General features: G+C 37.2%; 1 protein-coding gene across 2 annotated transcripts in view; it reads right to left on the reverse strand.

Annotated features, from left to right (window-relative positions):
* Positions 1 to 6124: 6124 nt before the first annotated feature.
* Positions 6125 to 21272, reverse strand: part of LOC108728339 (uncharacterized) — a 33155-nt gene continuing 18007 nt past the window's right edge. For both annotated transcript variants that reach the window (XM_018456841.1, XM_018456842.1), the window contains exons 2-5: positions 14455 to 14511; positions 14291 to 14367; positions 9168 to 10883; positions 6125 to 8561 (exon numbers count right to left, since the gene is read on the reverse strand). In XM_018456841.1, the coding sequence (XP_018312343.1) occupies positions 6360 to 8561; positions 9168 to 10883; positions 14291 to 14367; positions 14455 to 14500 (4041 nt within the window). In that variant the 5' untranslated portion in view covers positions 14501 to 14511 and the 3' untranslated portion in view covers positions 6125 to 6359. The remainder of the gene's footprint in view (positions 8562 to 9167; positions 10884 to 14290; positions 14368 to 14454; positions 14512 to 21272) is intronic.

Genomic DNA, 21272 nt, shown 5'->3' on the forward strand with positions numbered 1-21272 from the left:
TTTCAACGGCCGACATTCGCACGGGCGCGACGCACGTCGCGTTTTTATGGACGACGAGTGTATAATGACGTCCTGTGCTCTACCCCGACACAAAGGCGTCGCGGTCGCTCGGACGAGAGACCCAGCGACGTAAGGAGAACGAAGCCGACCGATTATGTTCCGTAGGTCGTTCTCCTGGAAATCAGATAGGCGTAATTAATGAACTTCCGACGATTTTCTGGCACAAATTAAGGTGCGACGAATTCATTTCAAGCGGGAACAACGAACGCTATCGACAGCGACACCCGCTGAGAAAATACGACTCGCGTTTTGGTGTCATCTATCTGCGGGAATCGGAAAATCGATGCTTCTCCGTGATAGATCGGCGTTCTTACTTTGCTCGCTTTTATTTCAGAATTACCGTGTAATAAAATTGGATTCAATGTAATTAGAAACGTTTTATTTTATAATATTCAACCGTGTAATCGTTAATAAAAGTTCAGAAGTATCGACAAACTTATTTTACAAATTCTCGGATAATTAAATATATCCAAATCGGATAATATATCCGATTTAGATATTAAGATCAAATATCCGAGTGCATGCACGTATACGTGATTTATTATTATAAACAGTGCTGAGCAATTCTTTCGAATCGAAAAATATCGGCTAATGCGATTAATGTATCGGATTATACTCCCCCCCCTTTCGTGATTTATGCATTTCGTGGTGATACGATTAAAAGTTTTACCGTGCAACTAGGAAAGGATTACAAACCATAGCTCGGAATTAATATCGAATTTCGATTCCCTGCTATCATCCATTTACGATCGCAGCGAGAGATCGATGTTATTCTAGACTTCAACCCGTTCGCGTGCGTTCGCGAGCGCGACGCACGCTCCTCGTACATTAATAAAAGGTGATAATAACGTACTAAACTAAGTGGACCAACGTCTCAAAGCCACATATGGAAATTCTAAAAAGGGTCGTAGCATAGGGAGACCCGCTTGAAAGTGTTATAAGTGCATCACGTTGACCAATCGGCCGATCGATCGTTTCTTATTAATCACTTTCGTAAAAAGCCATTTACGATTGGAGCGATGACGCGCGGAAAAGCGACGATTGTCGAGGTAAGAAATTCGCTTTAATGTGCACTATTAGATTAAATATATTTATGAAAATTGGCGAATGTTAAAAAATGAGAAGAGAAAGTGTGCATATGTGACAGGAATATAATGTTCTGAAGACACAAAGTAAGCATATTAAGATTTATCGAACGTTAAAATGGTAGATAAAAGAAAATAAGGTTATTGATTAAAAATTTAACAATTTTAATCGTTTAAATTTAAATGACGCGTATTTAAGAATTATAAATTTTATATAAAGAAGGAAGTCAAATTCCTGTAATGCATAATATGTCTTAAATTTATGAAACAAAAACTATAAATGTTAAAAATGAAAATTTTATCAATTTTAAATGTTAATATGAAATTGTATATATTACTCTCTCTCTTAGTTTATATTATTATTAATCAACTAACTCACTCATATATCTTGAATTGTATTTAATATTAGATTGGATATATTTTATCACGTTATATGATGCAAAATTTTATACATATATATAACAAACTATATTATTCCATTACGATCGTGTCTAAGTTTGCGAGACGATGTTACGTTTTCCGCTTCAATCGGAGAAATGCATTACCGGTGCTATATATAAGTTACAAGTGTCGTGACTTGCAAATCTCGCGATGTAACAATGATTAATGCACTCGAGGAAACGAAATGTGTCGTGATCGGACGGGCCGATCGGTTAATCGTTAATAGATGTATAGATAGAAAAAATATTGATATCAGCTTGAGCTACATAACACGTACCATTGTCTAAAAGAATTAAACGTGCGAAATATTTCCATAAATCATATACATATATATATATATATTATATCCGTATTTATATATACGAGGCACTGCAACTTCTTTTTCTAGAATATTTTAAACTACCATTTTTATTCTTACGAGACGCTACCTTTTTTATATTTTTACTAAAGTACGAAACGATGCGTAATGCGTACACAGTATAAACGCATCGCGTAGACATCTCGACTATAGAAAAAAAATTATATTGAGGTCACTAGACTGAACGCATTATCATAAAAGATCTAGTCGTACTCTATTCAAATTTCGTTTTTAAATTCTTTCTGTAGTACTGATATGTAAGATGTGCATCATGGTCTGTATATGCTCGCTTGCCCTTCGTATGTAATAGTATTATCAGCTGGTTAAGCCACTCGCTGTCATTCTTCTTTTTAAAGACACTCAATCGTACAATTAAATATTCTCGTTGACAGTATTATCAGCGATTTGTAAATTCTAAGCGATTTAATTTAAAAACCGATAATAAAAAACCGTTTTGAAGGCATACGTACGTGAAAACATAATAATAGATATGCCGAATTGTATACGGTACAATTCGGACAATGATATTCCGTGACAATTGTGTACAGAACACTGCAGTGAGTTTTATTGAAATGAAATGTTGAACCAAATAAAATTTACATTCTCCAATCAACGAAATTCAATTCATTTCATTTTATTTTTCTATATTCCGCGAAAACAATACGAGATATTAAAATTTCACGTGAAGGCAATATGTCGCAAAATCAGCCTGATATATAAAGTCCTCTGATAAAAAGATAATTAACAGTAAGAACTGCATTCGTCCTTTCGGAAGAAATACATATATATATATATAACTATCCTACAGCTGCATCTCTCATATAAAAGTCTCATTATCCTGGTCGTAATAATTAATCTTTCGAACACACGTAAAGGTGCCTTTAAGTTCCGCGTTTCACACATTGGCTTGGTTCACTTTTGTCTCCGCTTCTTAGAATATTAATGGCTCTTCCCAGAGAGACAAAGACACAGAGACGATACGACGGACTTCTAAAGCGATTAATATCGCTAACTTTCCTCAAATGAGTGATGCGTTTTTGCGTCCGTTTTTTTTTCTTACAATTAAATGCACGTATGTGTGTTAAAATAATCACTGAGTATGTTGTTGTATGACGTGGCAATTCTGCATTCGAAAGCCAGTCATCGTATATGAAGCATGTAAATGACGAATGATTTTTTATTAACATTATAGCGGATAACGATAATATTGTTCCAAATAGCATTAATCTTGCTATTGATTCATTTTACCATTGTCGTTCGAAAATAATAGTCGTTCCATTTCCATTGATACTAACTTTAAGTCGAGATGTTTTGTCGTATTTATATATTTGCATTGCTCTTCAAATTACTATGGAATGTAAATAAATTATTTAACAATCGATCTATCTAATATATTAAATTTTTGCCATTCTATTGGTTGATATTATCTTCTTTTGTATCGTCGAGTGTGTGAGTTTTCAAGCTTCGGTATGAGATTGCCGATGTGCGTACGATTAGCCGCGACGTCCACGTATTTTGCTCACTCGGCGCAATTGCAGAAGATGGTGTAACTATATTATATATATATATATTATACATATATATTTTAGTGTGCGTGTGCCTACTTCGTCTTATAGTTTGATACTGTTGTATATACGCGAACTGTATGTACCTCGAGTTACTGTAAAACACTTTAACTGTCAATTATATGGAGTTTTACGATATACACAAAACTTCAGCCAGCGTAAATTACATACCGTAGGCATATACATACATGTATACATGTATGTGTGAGTACGTAAGTATGCGTATAGTTGGTACATATATATATATAAATGTGAGATGATGGCCTGTGCATAATTCTAAATTAGATACGTTTGAAGTAATACTCGTAGGCCCGTATTTGGCGATGGGAGAGATGTAATTCGATTCTAGAGGAAAAGAGTATCGAGAAAGTAATATCTAAGTGTATCGAGACGGGTAAAATACTGTCTCGTTCGTTAACTAATCTTAGAACATGCTCGATAAGATTGTATTGTACTTAGAACGCCTTTCACAGGGCCTATTCTGTACTTTGAATCCTTTCCGCGCCTTGAAACGCGTGTATATCACAAGATATCGTAAGTACAAATTGTACTGTACGTTAATATTTCTTGCTCGTCCAATTGCTTTTTGTAGAATGCAATTTTGTTTTTTTGGAAAGATTGGATAAAGTCGCTAGACTCTGTTTCTAATACGAAACGAAAATCTATACAATACGAAATCCATTACAGCCGGATACTTACCGTCGCTCAAGAAAGTATCAGTATCTTTGCAAATCCATCTCAGCTTGTCTCTTTAAAACTTTCATGGAACGATCGCTATTCTTTAGAGGACTTTGTTCTTACGTTGTAAAGGAGATATTCCGAAATAGTATTTTACTTGTTGACGATTACCTATACGTATGTAACTATTCGCCGTAACTTAAATATAGAGTTGAACGATATTAAACGAATTATTAAATCAAATGGTGATTACGATGTTTCAAACGACGTTGTCTTATTAATGCGTTTGGCCCTTTATAGCTTGAAGTATCCTTTAATTTCCACTCGTCAGTTGAGGTAAGTTCTAGGGTTTAATCCAGCTGCGTTTTATCTAATCCGATGTATTTATTTACAATGTAAAACGATTATATATGAATACATATAAATAACGTAAGAACAATGAACATATCGATCGTATCGAACATATCGTTAAATGCGCACGCATTACGTTATGTTATACATCTATATGCTTCCAGATGTATATTTTTGTTTAGAATTCGATCTCTGCATATGAATTATACTCTTATTAACGGATTTTTATTAATTGACAGATAAAGTTATATTATTTAGAAAAATATAATAATTGTAAGGGCATATTTCTTAAATTTTAATTAAATATAAAAATATTAAATTAATATATACGACATACAAAAATACTTATAAATATAGGAGTAGGCAGTATATGAATCTTGATAAAAAAAATTTCTGCTTTTGCTTGTAATAATTCAAAATGTGAATTTTTTTTAAACAATCATTTCTAATTCCTAAAAAATATGAGACTCACAAAATTTGAAGAACCATGTTGTACTCATAGCTTAATAATTTGCTAAAGCTTCTGATGACCTCTGTTCTTTTCTTATAAAAAAATTCGAAATTGATTTTCTGCCCAAAAGTTAGATTCTGTAACTCTTAAAGATAGTGTCGTTATACGCAAGTAGAATATATAGTAAAAAAGTTGCGCAACGACATCGTCGTTAAAAGTTATAGAATCTAGTTGCTGAGAATAGAGTATTGAAAGTTCTATGCTACGCACTTATATTTACAATATCTCATAGCATTCGATAGTTTCTTTATTTCGATGTCATGACGAGAAATGATTTAGGGAATGATCTCTTAAATAAATACACAGTAGGATGATTCGCATGCTTACACTAATAAGGCGTTCCTATAATGATTATATCGTGCCTGATTCACGAAATTTGCTTTTGTATTTCTTTTACGAGTAATCTAATGTAAAGATATAAAAAGAACGTATACAAAGGATTTTATTTTAGGGACACGAGTAGGTCGAGTAATTTGCTTTTTTACAGATACTATACACGCTTTTTTCCCAGCACAAAAAAAAGCGTGACTGTTCCACTGTGAGCTTTATCGAGCAGCAGCGCTTCCTCTCAGATCCTTTTCGCTATGACGCTTAATTGTTATCTCTTTGTTTTTCTAACATATATGGGAAAGTATTCGAAACGATGATAATGTGTTAGAAAAGCTCGATGCGTTCCAAGCGTTTTAATTTTCTACGACGGAAATGACGCAATGACAATAATTTAGAAGGAATTAAGTACGTAAAACTACGATGCATATAAGGTATGAGTTCCTTCAGTCTCTCGAAACTTTCTACGTTTAGCGTAAAGGCCAGTAATAGAATATCTCGAGAAATCTGTAGACTTTTTTTCAGACGTAATATTTTTAGATTCTCTTTTAACCCTAATCGGTTTGTTCCGAAATTTTCTTAATTGAGTACAGTGTACGTTAAATTAAATTTTCTTTAATTGCGTTGTAAAAAAACGCTTTTCACAACTTTACATTTTTAAAATTTTAAGTTACATATAATCGTATTTCTCGGATTTTGACTTTTAAAATGAAAAAAATATTCCTTAGTTACTAACTTTAAGCGCGCAAACATAATTTAAAGTACACTGAATCTGCGAATACCAATTATAGGGTTAAAGAAAATTCTTCTACGAAATCAGGTATTATCGAAAATACATCTTGGATGTTTTACTTCTCGAAGGAAGCTCGCAAATCCCCCTATGGTTTCCCATTGCTTCTCAAAGCACGAGATCGCCGTGTCGATCGCGTGTGCTACGGATTCGACGACAGTCTGCTCGCGGCAGAGAGATTTATCGCGAGTCATCAGTTCTTCTTCGAAAGCTCCTGGAAAAAAGCCTCGATAGGTAACGTCGGTTCGTCCGTGTTGATCTTGAACTGCGACGAAACGAGTCTGCTCTCCGGTGAGACCGCCTTGAACATGCCCGGCTTGTCGTACAGAGCGGAGGCGGAACTCGTCAGGTCCGCCACGCTCTGCGACGCCTTAGCGAGTAGTTCCTCCTCGGATTGCACATCGAACTTCGTCGTAGTCTCTTTAACTTCCGGCTCTCCCTCCCTCATCGTATCGCTCTCGCTTCCGGCCGTCGTGAAGATTTCCGGTTTCTCGACTCGACTCATCTGCTCAGTCACGTCGCTCGAAATCCGTCCATGATCGTCCTCGACCGATGTCGCGTCGGTTGGCGCCGCTTTTGTCTCTTCATTCAGCGAAACAGTTTCTCTTTGGTTTTCGTCCTCCTGCGCATCAAGTTTCACCGGATGTTCGTCGAGCGACGCCGCCTCTCCTTTCTCACTGACGATCTCGTTGCCCACAAAACGATTAGTCGACGAAGCAGTCGAGTAGAAATTGGTTTCCTCGGCAGCCATCTCCGTAGATTCTTCTTGTCGCTTGCTATCCGTGACCGCACTGTTCTCCTTCTGCAGTCTGTTCTTCATGATCGGCCTCCTGCGTATCGACGACGAATACACGTTCTCGGGTCGCGTCGAGCTCTGCCTGATATTCGTCTCACTGACTTGAGATCGTGTGGGACTGGTCGTCGTCGAGGCAATTCTACTTCGGTAGACGTTGCCACTGATCGGCCGCCTCTTTGGTATGAACCTGTTATTCTTTTCTGTCGTCGAAGACGCGCCCTCTTCCGAGTATCGTTCGTGATCCCTTGTAGCTGTAGGGGATGACGTAGTGGTTCGATAGTTTATCCTGGAAACATATTTGTACCTGCCGGTGGTCTCTCGGACAGTGTCACCCGTCAGCTGTGTTTGTTGATTCTTCGCGCTCGACGTTCTCTGTCTGCTGTGAGGACCGCGCGTCAAGGCTTCGCTGGATGGTGTCGGTGTCACCTCCGTCGTAGAGCTTTGCGATAGTCTGTTTTTGTAATCCATGCGGCTCTTGTAATCCTTAATGCTGAAACGTGGTCTAGTAGCATTGCCGTACCTCAACGGGCGACCTATCTTGTGAGACCTCGATGTAGAGGTGGCGATTTGAGGAGTTTGCGTTGCTGGTTGCGGAGTGGTCGTTGTCGTCGATGTCGTTGTCGTCGACGCGGTTGTCACGTCTGTGGTCGCGCGATCGAAATAATTACCGTCGGTCTTCATGTAGAGATCCTCCAGTGGTATGCCGGTGACGATGTTCACGTTTTGCTGGCGAGTATCGACGTTGTAATCTTCGACCTTGCCACGGCTGATCTCCGTAAAGTACTCCGGCACTTGTTCCGGCACAATGCTCTCTTCACGATATTCCTCGCGTTGGTTCTCGCGATATCCCTCATTCTGCCGTGAGGAGTAGTCATAATACTGATTAATCGGCTGGCTCGTTTCATATGAAACGCTTGGCTGATTCGTCGCGAACTGATTGTTCTCATCGTAGCTCGGCGCGGATTCCGTGGATTGTCCATAAGAATTTAGGGAGGCGTGCGCATTCTCCGTGACGATCTGCGTGTCATACGACTCGTCGTGGCTCACTTTCGTACGATGACTAGGTCGTCTCCTGACGTTACCTCTTTTCTCCGCGTCCTCGTTGTAACTCACCTGAGTGGGTTTTATTCGTCTTCTTCGCGAAGAGTCGTGCTGATTATGCTGCACGTCCTCGCTATTATATTTAAGAAAGTCTTCTTCCTGATAAGATGTCGTGAGGGGCTCCTGCGTGGTCGTCGCCGGCTTCCTTCGGCGACCTGGCGTAATCGGACGACGAGTTCTGGATCTCTGTGTCGTCATCACTGGCACCGTTTGCACTTCCGGTGCCACCGTCGTCTGAATCGGCACATCTTCCACATATAGGGTCAAGGGAGTGGCGGTTTCCGGCGGTTGGTTCGGTGGCTCCGTCGGCGAGAGCTCGTGCGTAATGCTTGCTGGCTTTTTGCGGCGTTGCGGGTCACGTGATGGTTTCTGTGGACGATACGGCCTCGTCTCGGTTTGAGGCTCACGATAATTGACCTGTTGCTCCTGATACCCATTCTGATAATGCTGCTGATATTGATAATTCTGATTCGCCTGGTCCTCCGGGATCTGGGATATCTACGACAGACAATTTAGAACCTCATTTTTTATATCCGATAAGAAAGTAGACAAATAGTCAATAACTAATGATTTATTGATCCCATTTGATTGGATTGTATTAATTTTGAATAAAATTTTGTTAAAGATCCCACATTAATTATATGGTGAAATGAGTTTTCACATATAATGTAGCTTATAATGTAGTAAACAAAAGATATCACAAAGCTTAATAATGGAAGTTTTTTTTAGCTCTAATGTCGAAGGTGCTTTGTGAGCACCTTTGATATACTATTATTTAGCATTGTCTATGACATCTCTTCGTCATATTATAAGCTACTTTCTAAAACTTTTAGAGTGAATTGTGACTCTGAAAAGTGAGATCTCTCTTTTAAAGACTAAAAATTGAGTCATGTGCAAAAGCTAATTTATTCCGGCACTCAATTTTCTATATAATGCGAGATTCTTTCTAAGAATCTTATGATTTATCTGATTTATATGATTATAATCTTATGCTAAAAGAATTTTATGATTTAATACTTCATTTTCTTCTCATTTTTTTAAATTTCTGTAATATTTATTCATTTAATTAAAATGGCAGAGCGAAATTATAAAATTAGATATTACCTGAGGTTGAAGTCTCAACTGATCGATGTTATAAATACCAGGCTGCGATACCAGAATATTTCCATCTGTAGTGACCTGCGGTTCGAATTGCTCTAATTGAATCGTGTACGGCATGTCACTTGAGATCTTTACAATCTCTTGTGACTGATTTTTCGCAGACTCCGCTGCAAGTCTAGCCACCTCTTCTTCCTCCTTCTCCCGTTGCGAAAGCTGGTTAAGCTCTTCCTGCTGTTTCTTCAGCTCTGCCTGCTGCTGCCGTTCGATCTCCAGTTTCTGTTGACGATCCTGTTCCGCCAGTCTCTGTCGATCGTGCAGCAGTAACTGTTGCTGCAGCAGAAACTGTTGCTCATTGAAATGCTTCAGAGAGATGCTCTCTGGTGTCTCGTAATCCGGTATCGACGTTGGAGAGTAAACCTCAACTGGATCGAAGGAGCTTTGCGGTCTATGGTACACGATCTTCGGGCCTTGACTAATCTGATTCTGGTTTACGACTTCTTGACTGAACTTGCTCGGCGGATTCTCTTTCGGTAGAACTTCGTTGATGTCAGACTCGTATTTGCTCTTCGGCCACGTGGGCGGCGTAAGTCCCTGGTGCTCCGACACATAATAAGTGCTTGTAGTTCTAGGATTAGGTAATTCTGTTCGTCCTTTCTCTTGCTTGTTACGCGTGCTCTGATTCGGACGCTTATTATTATAATTGTTCTCCCGAGCCGCGTCGTTAGTCTGGTCGAATTTGCTGGGATTTCGCGTAACAGCGGTGGTGGTCGGTGGCGTTGACGAGGGTGAATAGATCGAAGGAGGCAGCAGAGTTTCGTACGGCAACGAAGGTCGGAAGCTGTACATGCTGTATGTGCCGGGAGGAGTTACGTAACTAACCTCATGACTCTCGTGCACCAAGAAGGCAGGATCTCGCTCGTAGGAGGGCTTATAATGATTCGAGGGATGATTCACCTGGCTGTAGAAGTTGCCGGTGTTCGCCGAGTTTAATATCTGCGTGTGAGATTGCGATTGGTATCTGTTGTAGACATCACCATCGTTGCCGGCGATCTTTTGCTTGCCGAAGTCGCCCGGGGCCTCTGCGCCAGGCGGTTGGAAGTATGGTTTCGCGCTGTTGGCGACCTTCAACGATTCGAACTGTTTCTCAGGTTGACGAGGTGGCTGCAATGCCTGCGGCATGGCGAACGGCGGAACGTAAGGACGGTTATTCGAGAAACCTTTAATGAAATAGGTCGCCGCGCGTACGCTATCCGGCGGTTGCTGATGGACATTCTGCGTCGTGAGGTAGGCTGCCTGCGGCGACTGTCTTGGTAAGTAGTTACCATTGTCGCGCATGATCGGTTTGCGGTGTTGGTTGACCTCGAAACGGTACGCATCCTTGGGCGGTGGTATCAGGAACGTGTATTCCCGGGTTTCCGTGGCCACGTGCTTGCTCGGCGTCTTGGTTTCGCCACGCGCCTTCGTTGCCGCGTGTCCGAACACCGTGAAACTACCGAGTATACTCGGAGGACTATATTCATGGACCGGCGGCTTGCCCTTGCGTAACGGCTTCAGTTTTTCCGAAGTCGCCATGTGTTCTTGAAACTTGCTCAGAACGGGATGCACCTGGACATTTTTCTCTAGATGGCTTGACGGCGACACGTTGGTACCGATTGTTTCCTCGTAGGAATTGGTCAGAGGTCGCCATCCATTCGCGATCATCGACGATCGTGTTGGTGGCTGCGGATCAAAGCTTGAGCTTTAGTTCTTGAAATAGAAGTTTAGGGAGATATATATATATATATATATATACAGTCAGGAACAAAAATAAGTGGATAGGTGATAAAAATGGATATCAATGAAATTTAATCAATATAACACCATTGTTACATGTCCAAGCTTTATTTGTGATTCACCCCTATTGTATACAGATTATCTGATTAACAATAAAAATCAATATTTATATTCTGTGCAAACCGAAATTAAGTTTAAACGAAAAATCATTCAATTACGGATAGACAAAAGTAAGTGGACACTACTAATAACTGATAATTAGTACTTAGTATTACCGCCTTTTGCTGCAATTATGTCCTCTAATCGTCGTGGTATACTATTATATTTATAAGATTTTCTATATATTCCTTGTCAATATTTTCAAAAGCTTATTTTATGTTATTGAAAAAGTCCATTTTATTCTCTCGCTTGTCCAAAGGAATTTTGGGGGGGGGGAATCCAATATATACCACAAATTCTTAATCGGATTCAAGTCAGGACTTTGTGCTGGCCATTCGAGTAATTTAATATTTGAATCACTAAAAAATTTCATACTTTTTTTGGCAACGTGCTTCGGATCGTTATTCTGTTGAAAAATAAATTCTTTCTCCAAATTCATTTTTACTATTGCCTCTTCCAAATTTTTATTTATATTATCAATGTACTTATCGGCATTCATAATACCATCAATTGATACTGGAGTTCCAGTCCCATTCCATGAAAAACAGCCCCTCACCATCAATGAACCACCACCAAACCGTTTAACCGTTAGTGTAATGAATGATTTCTTATATTCATTTTTCTTTCTTCAAACTTTTTGCTTCTTTTTCAATTGTCGCATCTCAAATTTTGATTCATCAGACCATACTATCTTCTTCCAGAATGATATAGGCATATTAACATACTTTTTAGCAAAAGCTAAACGTTTCCTCATGTTATTTTTGTTAATATGAGATTTACGCCTAGCCCTACAAGAGTTTAGTCCCACTTCGTGCAACTTTCGTTTTGCTGTTTTTGTCAATACATCTAATCCTAGTGTATTTACAATTTGCCTTGAGAGGAGATCGTTCGATCTCGTCGATATTCTCGAACAATTCGACGGTCTTCTTGTATGGTAGTACAGCGTTTTCGTCCACAGCGTCTTAAATTTTCCACAGTATTGTGTATCAAATATTTTTTATATATCTTTTCCACCGCGCTTTTTGATACTTTGTACTTCTGGTCTATAACACGGTAACTTAATTTATTACGATAGGCGAAAAAAATTAAATTACGAATTTTATATGAAATTTCTGCTGTTTTTGGCATTTTGATATTGTTTCACATTTAATCTTACTTGTACAAAGCCTGAAGAGGCACTGGAAAATTTGTTCAATATCACTGTGTGTAAGCATGACCTACGTATAATATTTGTATACATTTCTTGCTTCGTCAATCAAGTGTCTACTTACTTTCGTCCTTCTGTAATTAGTTGACTTCTTGTTTAAACTTAATTTAGGTTTGCATAGCGTATAAATATTGATTTTAATTGTTAATTAAATATATAATATATAATATAAGGATAAATAGAGTAAATAAAGCTTAAACATGTAATTACAATGCTATAATGATTGAATTTCATTGATATCCTTTTTCATCACCTGTCCACTTACTTTTGTCTCTGACTATATATATGTATATATTGCATCTATCAGATGTCTATTCATCATAAAAAGGACTTTTATCGAAAACGATTAAATTAGTAAAATTTGCATATGTTGACCTTATTTCTTTGACTTCAGAATAATGTTGTACAGAAAGAACAATTTTGCTATCTAAAAATTTAAGTAAATAAAGATCTGAAAATAATTTTGTTGGACTGTCGAAAATAATTATGTAGAACATTCAAGCGTAATAAACAATGTTACGAAGAATTTTGACATCCTAGCAACCATCTTGAGCGTTCTACATAATTACTTTGATGATCCAACAAAATTATTTTTAGATACTTTAGCAAAATTGTTTTCTCTGTGTGTATTTGCGGTAACGTCTTATTAAAAAAATTTTTTATATAAATAATTTTTCTTTACTTTTTAAAATTTTATTTATTCTATGACAAAATTTTTTCGATCGTTAAACTGGTATACCGCGATGGAGATACTTGTTATATAGTCTTGTCATAAAGCTTTTCATGTACATTCCTTATACGGTGCATCAAACACAACTTTCGTTCACGCCATAGCGACGACAACAATAGTAATGCGATACTCGAACTTTCTGGAGAGGTTAATGGAATGGTTCCTGTTCCAGTTTCACCGCAACGGAGGTCCGAGAAAATCGTAAGTGAGACTTTTATTCCCTGCCATCATGTTGGCGGTAAATGGCGGTCAGTGTAATCAGAAAATAAGTGCTTGAAGGCCTTAGGAGCACGCTATTTCCAAATTACTTGTCATAAGTCCATTCGTTCAGAGACGATATAATACAAATTTTATCCGTATGCCGCTGACATTTCTAATAACCATACAAAATCTAAAATTTCGAAATATACTACTGACGAATGTAATGGACGTGAACGTTGTGAAGCTCGTAATCATTCCTGATAGAGCGAACTGTCTTTCAGTTTCTGAATTTATTCCGCTTCTAAAGAATAAATCAGAATTCTCACTTCTCCGAAATTGTCAAATCTCATAAAACTTGAATGAAACGAATGGAGAGACTTTGTGATTCGACTACGTGACTGGTTACGCAATAAAATTGCCAATAAGATGTTAACTTTAATAACCTTATTCCGTTGAAGGTTGATTTACGATTGTTCAGATAATTTGGAACATGAATAGAGAAAGATATGTATGCAAAAGGTAAGATGTTACTAAGGTTGCTGCGATGCCTAATCGTATTAAAAACAAAATGATTAAAGGAAGATGGATATTTAGATCGTAAAATAATAAAGTGGTGGAGAGAGAATAAAATATAGACAGAACGTGAACTGAATATAACGTAAAAAGAATAAGAATAAACAATACTGATTAAGTCTATAAAAAAATGAGAATTGACAGAATAATTAACGATGGAGCAAGAAGAGAATGAGGAAAATCTAATATTAGAATGAGTTAAATATTTAATATTAATTACGCGAGAAAAATATACCGTTTTTTTGTTTATTTCTCTCGCGTAATTATGAATTCAAAAGCAATTTTTCGTTACAGAGGATTTCAAAGAATGCTATTATCATAACTTTCTGATGCTCAGTATTAAATCTTGGCTATTAAATGTTAATGCAAAAGAAAGTGTAAGGTATCTTATGCAATAAAGATAAAAATGCAGTACTAATTTAATAATTAACGATAAATAACGATGTGTAATGTAAATTATAGGAAATTTTTGATATTACTTACGGTTTTATTAATGTCAGAGCGATCTATGGATACGGTAATCGCTCCTATCGTGACGAACAGCCATGCCGCTAGAACACCTATACAATTCAAGTGATATAAATAGAAAAGATCGTATACATGTTAAATAAAACAATTTGTTGATTTAGGTTAAAAGGTGTACTTACAATTCAATAGTAATATCGATGACATCGTGGCAGACCATAAGGTCATTTACAAGAATTCTGTAACGAAAAAATGTATTATGTCTAACATATCTTACTTAAGGTCTTATTTAAAATTTTAATAATAAATAAATTATTACTAAATGTGAAATAATACATTACATTGGTAAAAAATTCTGCATTTAAAATAAAGAACTTGTACTCAAGATAAAGGTCTTTATTTACGACATTAAAATGCTACTTTCTGCGGAATGTAGAATTGGCTTCACGAAAACTGATATTTATCAACATCTGAGATATAAGTAGGACGGCTCATACTTCATCTCGCATTAATGCGAATTAACTATTAAAACATGAGCACGAGAAAAGTGTAACGTATCGCGCAGAGAAAGGAAGGATATAGAAAGCGTCGTGAATCTATCATAATCTTTCGGATCGTTTCCGTGCTGTTTTCTCATTTTTAAATCGCGGTAATAGCGAAATCCATGAAGGAGGGAGAATTTCTCTTTTTACGAGCATTTGCCATACGTAGACACCTTTTGTGTAACGTCCACTTTTGTGTAAAATACGTGAAATGCGCGCGAGTCCAGTATTTGTAATTTTGAATCACTTAGGTATTTAAATGTGACTTCGCAGGTTGTGCTCGCCACGATGATAGTCTGGTACGTGCACGAAAAAGACGCGATAGAATTTCGCGCGCGAATATCGGGATATTACAGGGTCGTTAGTAAACGTTAATATTCATGAGGGTAACGCAGTAAATCGCTCACTGCCCCATTATTACCGCAAGTGTTTGACGTAATGGCCGAGACTGCCGGGTTATGAAATTGTAACGTAAATTTAGATACAGTTATGATATTGCCTATTAAACTTTTCGTTAGCATCTGCATATAACGAGGGTATAATAGAAAAATAAACAAAAGGAATATGATGAAAATTATATTTAGTGGTAACGTGACGCACGGCATCACAACAAGCACCCTCGTAAATAGTATTTTGTGCATAATAAAAAGAAGGAACAATCGTGTTATGTAAAATAGTAAAAGCTAGGCAGGAAATTTGTAATGCAAAAACACGCCACTTTCTCTTCATTCATTAAGCATCGGGGGTGCGCACGAATTGCGCTGACTTTGCATAGGTGTCTCCCGTCTTATTGCGGCACGTGGAAGAAAATCTGAAACTAGAACAGATAAAAGTGCGCGATATTTAGTGAGGCGTGGCGTGTAAAACGCGTCACTCTTTACGCGAATGAAATTTCGATCGAAATTTCATTTAGTCGATAGCTGCGCGTTAATAACAAGGCCCTAGAAATTAGTTGGCGCAGCATCGCCGCGGCAATTCAATTGGCTGGCGCAAAGCCATCGTTGCCCCATCGATTTCGATGTAATTATAAACTCATGTTGAGCGATACGATCGCGCCGTATGAAAATTGCACGAGAACGATATTTCTTCTATCTCGAGCGATAATCATCCGAATTCTCGATTTTACATATACACGGTTAATTACGCGCGACCATAATTTGTAATTACCAATTTCTACACGGAAAGGATAGTTTTGTTGAAGTGTCGAAAAATTTAGCTGAATACAGATTTGAAAATAATTTAGTTGAATCATCAAAATAATTAGTAGTACGCTCGAATTGATTGCTGTCAAAACTTTTTGCAACATTGTTCCATTGTGCTTGAGTTTCCTACCAGCGTGAAATGACTATTAATTAGACATCGACTCAATATCGAAATCATCGTATCGATGTCGATTCGACCTCAATTCGATAAGTCATTTCTTGCTGGTCTACGTAATTATTTTGATGGTCCAACAAAATTATTTTCAAATCTGTATCTAGCTAAAGTTTTAGATACTTCAGCAAAAATCGTTCTTTCCGTATACTAAATATTTATATACATATATTCTAAATGATCTTCCAAATATGATGCTTTTTGCATATATTTATTTCATAATTATCATACGTAATGATGAACTATTTGTGAAGCTGAATATAGGTATATACCTATATTCTTACCAAGTACGTCTTCCGAAGTACGTGTGTTCCAAGTTAATACACTTTACAGTTAGTCTCACTTTGCCGGAGGACAGTATTAAACGCGATTCACTTTGTGAAATCGCGTTTATCGTCCTACAATCTCAATCATCACGTTTTTAATTAAAAAATTTTTTTAATAATATTCAGATCTCTCTTCTTCCCTTGTGTTCATTGTCCATGACAACATATTTCTATTGTTTTCATATTTAAAAAATAAAATTCTGTAGTTCTTCGATTTTTTGCGATTTGCTTATTTAAAAATAGCTAGAAGCTCTTGCTTTATTTTTCTCACTTTTATCTAGGAAATGGTGTCACAGGTGGGAGATAAAAACAATTCTTCGATTATTGTGCTTGCTGGTATCGCTTGGTGCTGCCACCTTCGCGGTCAGAAGTAGCCGCGGTACGAGAAATCGATAGAGCTGGTTGCATTTAAATTTCAAGCCAGTTTGCGAATGAATTAATTATAAATGTCTCTAAGTCTCTCGAAGGAGTTGATGCATTCCATGGCTGGCATGATGAATGGAATTGAATCGCTATACATCGATGTGCAGTTTGAATATATGATTGAGTCCCTCATTTTTCGTTGTCGATTTCTTCGTAAATTCAATTTATTATGACTGGATATGGAAAGAAATATTCTATTTCGCGTTATTAAATCAAGAGATAGATTCAGAAGAAATTTTCCTGAAAGAAAACGTCTGAGACAACATATTCTGTTTTTGAAAGATTTGACAAGATATATATGATGAATGGCAGGAGTGTTGTTGGTATAATTCAGTAGACTGTGCATTAACGTGAAACATAGTTGAAGTGGCGCTAGAATATCCAATTTTTCTTCGTTATGTGTGATTTATTCGAGTCGAAATTATTCAAGAATTTTTCGCCATTCTGCATAATCCGATTACGAGTTGATTGCAATGCGAGAAAACTTGCAAAGCTATGGCGTTTAATTTTTTATGACCGTATACATTTTTCTCGACTGCTATATATAATACGATATAATAAATTTTAATCAAAATACAAAGTTAGATTTATAAATACATACAATTATATAGATTTAAATTCATTAAAATTTCTATAATTATGTCTTTTATGTATATCTAGCAATTAAATAAAATCATTCTATTTTTACAAGACAGATATTATAGAGTCGTAGTAATTTTATTATAATAATATTCTGTTTATGCACATCAACATATTCTTAAAGCAAATCGAACTAAATTAATTAATTTATAATGACGAAATTTTCCTGTAACGTTTCTTTATTCTGAAAATAGGCGTCGATATCGACAGCCAGTTCTTTACATCTATATGCTGATTTTTCTTATTTACATTCGGTGACCTTGACGATAGAGGTAAAATCGATTTCCAAACGATAGGAATGCACTTTCTACGATCTTTCGCAATTCCAAGGAGCGGGAGTTCCGTTCTGTCTAGGAGAACCATTACAACTTGACATCAATACGAACAAGCCTTCGGCGATTTTTATCGATGCGATTTTCTTCTCACAGTGTTCCTATAGTGTAACGATCTAACCGACCACACACGCTCGGTAAATGCTTCACTTCACCGTGCGCCAATTAATGTGCCCGGAATGTACTGATTGCGAACATTATGCAGCTCAAACGGTAAGTGCATTATATCGGCAGAAAGATAGACGCACTGGTGCAGCCTTTTAGCATTAATGGATTGAAATTTGCTTTATGCGCCGCTTTAACAAGGGAACAGGGAAACCCGTGATATTTACCCAATAGGTTACCATTGCTGCTGTTTCACAAAGTGAATCGCGTTTAATACTGTCCTCCGGCAAAGTGAGACTAACTGTAAAGTGTATTAACTTGGAACACACGTACTTCGGAAGACGTACTTGGTAAATGACGAAGTTACAACGTTTACGAGATTTCCTACCTTCATTTTTCCTCGGAATTACCGGCGCGGAGGAAAAGAAACTCCGACTCTAGTTCTAGTTCGACCATTTCCCAAGCTGGGTTATCAAACTTTATATAGAGTATTTAACTTGGTATATATAACTTGACTGACAAAAAGTTGACTTATAAATTAAGAATTAAAATCTGAATGATCTTACCGAGAGCATTTTTATCTTTTGCGTAAGAAGAAAATTAGAAGTTAGATAATTTTAATGGTATTTGTTTCTTTTTTAAAAAATATTTATTTAAAAACAAACATCAAAATTATTGAAATTATCTGATTTCTAATCTTCTTCCTGTGCAAAAAATACTTTATTTTACTTTATTTAAATTTCTTATTAGAAAAATATTTCCGCAATGTTTCCGATTCTTTATCAAACACGCAAATCTTCCATACATAAAACATTCGCGCAATATGAATGCGCGATTAAAAAAAAAAGTCGAACCGCAAACACACTATACGAAGAGATAATGACAAATGCCCGTGCAAATGGCTCGCGCCAGCAAGATAAAAGTAAGATAAAGGTAAACGGCCGGTCGGGAAAGGCGCGTGGCGCAGAGCGGTGCACGATACCATTTCCGAGGCCGCTTTTTTTCCGCGAATAACGCACCCGATCTCACGAAGGGGTCACGCTCTAGTTCGCTCGGCCTTTCGCTTTCCACTTGGCGCTCGGCGCTGAAAGCGGGGCCCACGCATTAATTGTCAATTACTTTGCTGTAAAACCGAGTTCGCATTGGCCGTTTTAACACCCGAACTCCAGGAGATAGAGCCTTCCGCGTTATGTGCGCGGATATGACGCTATTGTGCGGTTAGTTCGTAACAATAGTTACGTTTTAATCTGCGCCGATTGTAGCAGCGCTCGCGCTGTTTATATGCTCGATTCCGTTCTGAATGGATACAAACTGGCAATTATCGGTGATGACACAATGCAGTTTTTCTATATATTTTATTTTTTTGCTCAACCTTATATATTTTATGCCGTTACTGTATCATTTGAACATTGATATTTTGCACGATTCCTCTTAACGATTTATCTCTATTCATGCGTTTCTAAACTTTTTGATATTTGGATCATGGTTTGCAGCGGATGAGTCCTTCGATCATTTTATACTTGTTTTCTCATTGTCTTATTATTAATTATTACTTTTCTTTACTCAGTTAGCTATTCAATTAATTGACAATGATGCTTCTCAAGTTTGAAATTGAAAAGGCTCCCTTAGCTGCATGCTTGGATCTTATTTTGAATAATTTTTAATGTTATTTGGACATCGCTAAGGATGGCTCGAACTGAGCCGATTTTATCATATTAATTGTAAGGTCTATGAAATACATTGTTAACGTATAACGCTTTAATAACTGCGTCTTAATTTTTGATCTCAATCGCCTGTCTTTGATTATATATATTTTTTTAAATAAAATAAAAGATTCACTTGAGATGCGCATCACACCAAATAGTAATAAAGATATCGTAGCTACGATCGTAATGAGAACGGAAAAGTAACGTGAGCTGTGGGAGTACTCAGTGCGTAGGAAAAATAAGTATGTTATAACGGTATATTCCGCAAAGATTAGACTGTTTCCACTTTACTTTCCTTCCGTTAATTTTTTGCTTGTTATTTTTTTTGTTTAATACAGGCGACGATTTATGCTATTTGTACAAAAATGTAAAAGTTTTGACTACCATTTATGAATAAGTATTATTTTATAAATTAAATATACTTTACTCTTCTTCTGTTAGTCTTTTGCCTATTTTAGTTTTTTTTTGTTATTTTTGCAACAATATATGCTATCTGTACAAAAATTAAAAAATTTTGACAACCATTCTCAAGAATAGACATTATTTTATTTAATTAAATTAAATGCATATACACATCGATTTTATCGTATCCTAAACAGATTTATCTCCACTTTTATCTTGTGCAGAATGCACAATATTGAGAATGATATCTTACGGAGGTGAGATAAGCAGATTTTATTCAATGTTAACGTCAGATAAGCTTGACGACGCCAGAGATAAAGGCTCTTGCAAAATCGTCGCGCTTCCGGACTCTCCTCTCCGGAAGAGGTGAACTGACCGATGGTTAAGTATGATGACACGAGAAAAGATAAATTGGACGCATGGAATGACGGAGCGGCGTCCCGCTGTTTTTATTAGATGAAATTCGCCTAAAGCGACTGCATGACCAGACTCTTCAAGCAACCGTCACCTCCTCATCTCTTCTCTCGGAATCTCGTGTTCCTAGAGATGTCGCGTGCACGACGCACGACGTTAGGCCCGGCAACGTGCATTTCGCAACGCGCATCTGAAAACATTACGTTTCTCAAGACTTCAACGTGGGCTAACCGCCAGGATCTCCATCGTAACAATGACGAGCAGCGTTCGATGTTTTATCTGCGATAACGGTTTACCTCGTCGCACATGGTGGCGTCCCGAATGTACGTATCCTGCACGCTCGTTTGCCAATACAGATGGAAGATTAACGGTTCGCAAGGTGAAGTAATTATAAGCCTTTAGCCATGGCGCGACTTCAACGCTCTTGAAAGAGACGATGAAAATTTCGTAAGCTCGCAATTAAGTCCGAGGAGCGTAGAAATTCCAGGGATTCCTCTCTTATAAAAAGCCACCTAAATTTCTCACGCGAAAACAGCGAGGTAGACTTATAAAGACTTCTACTTGGAAAGGACAGAAATACGAGTAGTGACGGTATTTTACGGCACGAAAGAGAATATTTTATGACGTAATAACATAAGCCTTACAATTAGTCTATTTATTTACTGATATGCTTTATTCAATTCCTTGTAAGAATTACATAAAGCGTAATTCTCTTTCATTAACGATGACATAAGAAC

This window comes from Mycetomoellerius zeteki, unplaced genomic scaffold (assembly GCF_001594055.1).
Source record: "Mycetomoellerius zeteki isolate Tzet28-1 unplaced genomic scaffold, Tzet1.0 scaffold61, whole genome shotgun sequence".
NCBI lineage: Eukaryota > Metazoa > Arthropoda > Insecta > Hymenoptera > Formicidae > Mycetomoellerius > Mycetomoellerius zeteki.